The 952-nt window shown below is 52.6% G+C and overlaps 1 protein-coding gene across 1 annotated transcript; it reads left to right on the top strand.

Annotated features, from left to right (window-relative positions):
- Positions 1–18: 18 nt before the first annotated feature.
- LOC104467830 (glutamate decarboxylase 1-like) lies at positions 19–265 on the top strand (the record flags this gene model as incomplete). The annotated part of the gene is made up of 1 exon (XM_010081756.1): positions 19–265. A coding segment is annotated over one exon (247 nt), but the record flags the coding sequence as incomplete, so codon positions are not given.
- Between the last annotated feature and the right edge of the window lie 687 nt (positions 266–952).

Genomic DNA, 952 nt, shown 5'->3' on the forward strand with positions numbered 1-952 from the left:
TGACAGCTGGTTTGCTCCGCAGATTTGCTGCCCGCCAAGAATGGCGAGGAGCAGACCATGCAGTTCCTGCTGGAGGTCGTGGACATCCTCCTTAACTACGTGAGGAAGACGTTTGACAGATCCACCAAAGTGCTGGACTTCCACCACCCGCACCAGCTCCTGGAGGGAATGGAAGGTTTCAACCTGGAACTCTCGGACAACCCCGAGTCCCTGGAGCAGATCCTGGTGGACTGCCGGGACACGCTGAAATACGGAGTCAGGACAGGTAGGTTCTCCTACGCTACTCTGGAGAGTCCCTCCTGGGGCTTTTCTCTGGCTCACGGTGAAGGGAGGGGGCTTGAGCCCACGGATATAAGCCCACAACCCTCTTCATGCCCTCCCCGCTGCTTCCCTGGAGGCTCAGCTCCAGGGCTGTCTGCGGGCTCTGGAAATGTCTCTGCTCAGAAACTTCAGTTATTGATGCTCCATCCGCCCCCGGCGGGCAGGGCTCAGTGGTGTTTGCAGAGCCCAGAAACAAGTTTTTAAGACGTAATCTCTTTCACTTGATGAAATGCGAGCTGTCTGTGTCTCCAGGGAGCAATATCATTAGGTAAATGAGGGCATAAATGACACTGAATTTGCAGTTTTTCTTTTTTATGTTCACCAGACGTTTAATGAAAGAGAGACTGAAATCCTAGGAATCATCAACAAAGGAACTCTGTGGATTTCAGCCCATTACCCGGGAGCCCTGCCTGTCCGGGTCTTTCTGAATCAGATAGAAATGCCCCTTTTTATAACTTCTTTTAGTGGCTGAGCTGTAGCCAGGCTCTAGAGCAAAGTCTGTGCTCTTTCAGGCTGTTTGGCCTGAAATGTTTTACGTCTCTATCAGCAGAAAGCTCGGCTGGCAACAAGCGCTGACTGCTGCCAAGCAGGTCAAGAACCGGAGCGACAACGGAGTAGGGGCCGTGCTTCT

Source organism: Pterocles gutturalis, unplaced genomic scaffold, assembly GCF_000699245.1.
Source record: "Pterocles gutturalis isolate BGI_N339 unplaced genomic scaffold, ASM69924v1 Scaffold49034, whole genome shotgun sequence".
NCBI lineage: Eukaryota > Metazoa > Chordata > Aves > Pterocliformes > Pteroclidae > Pterocles > Pterocles gutturalis.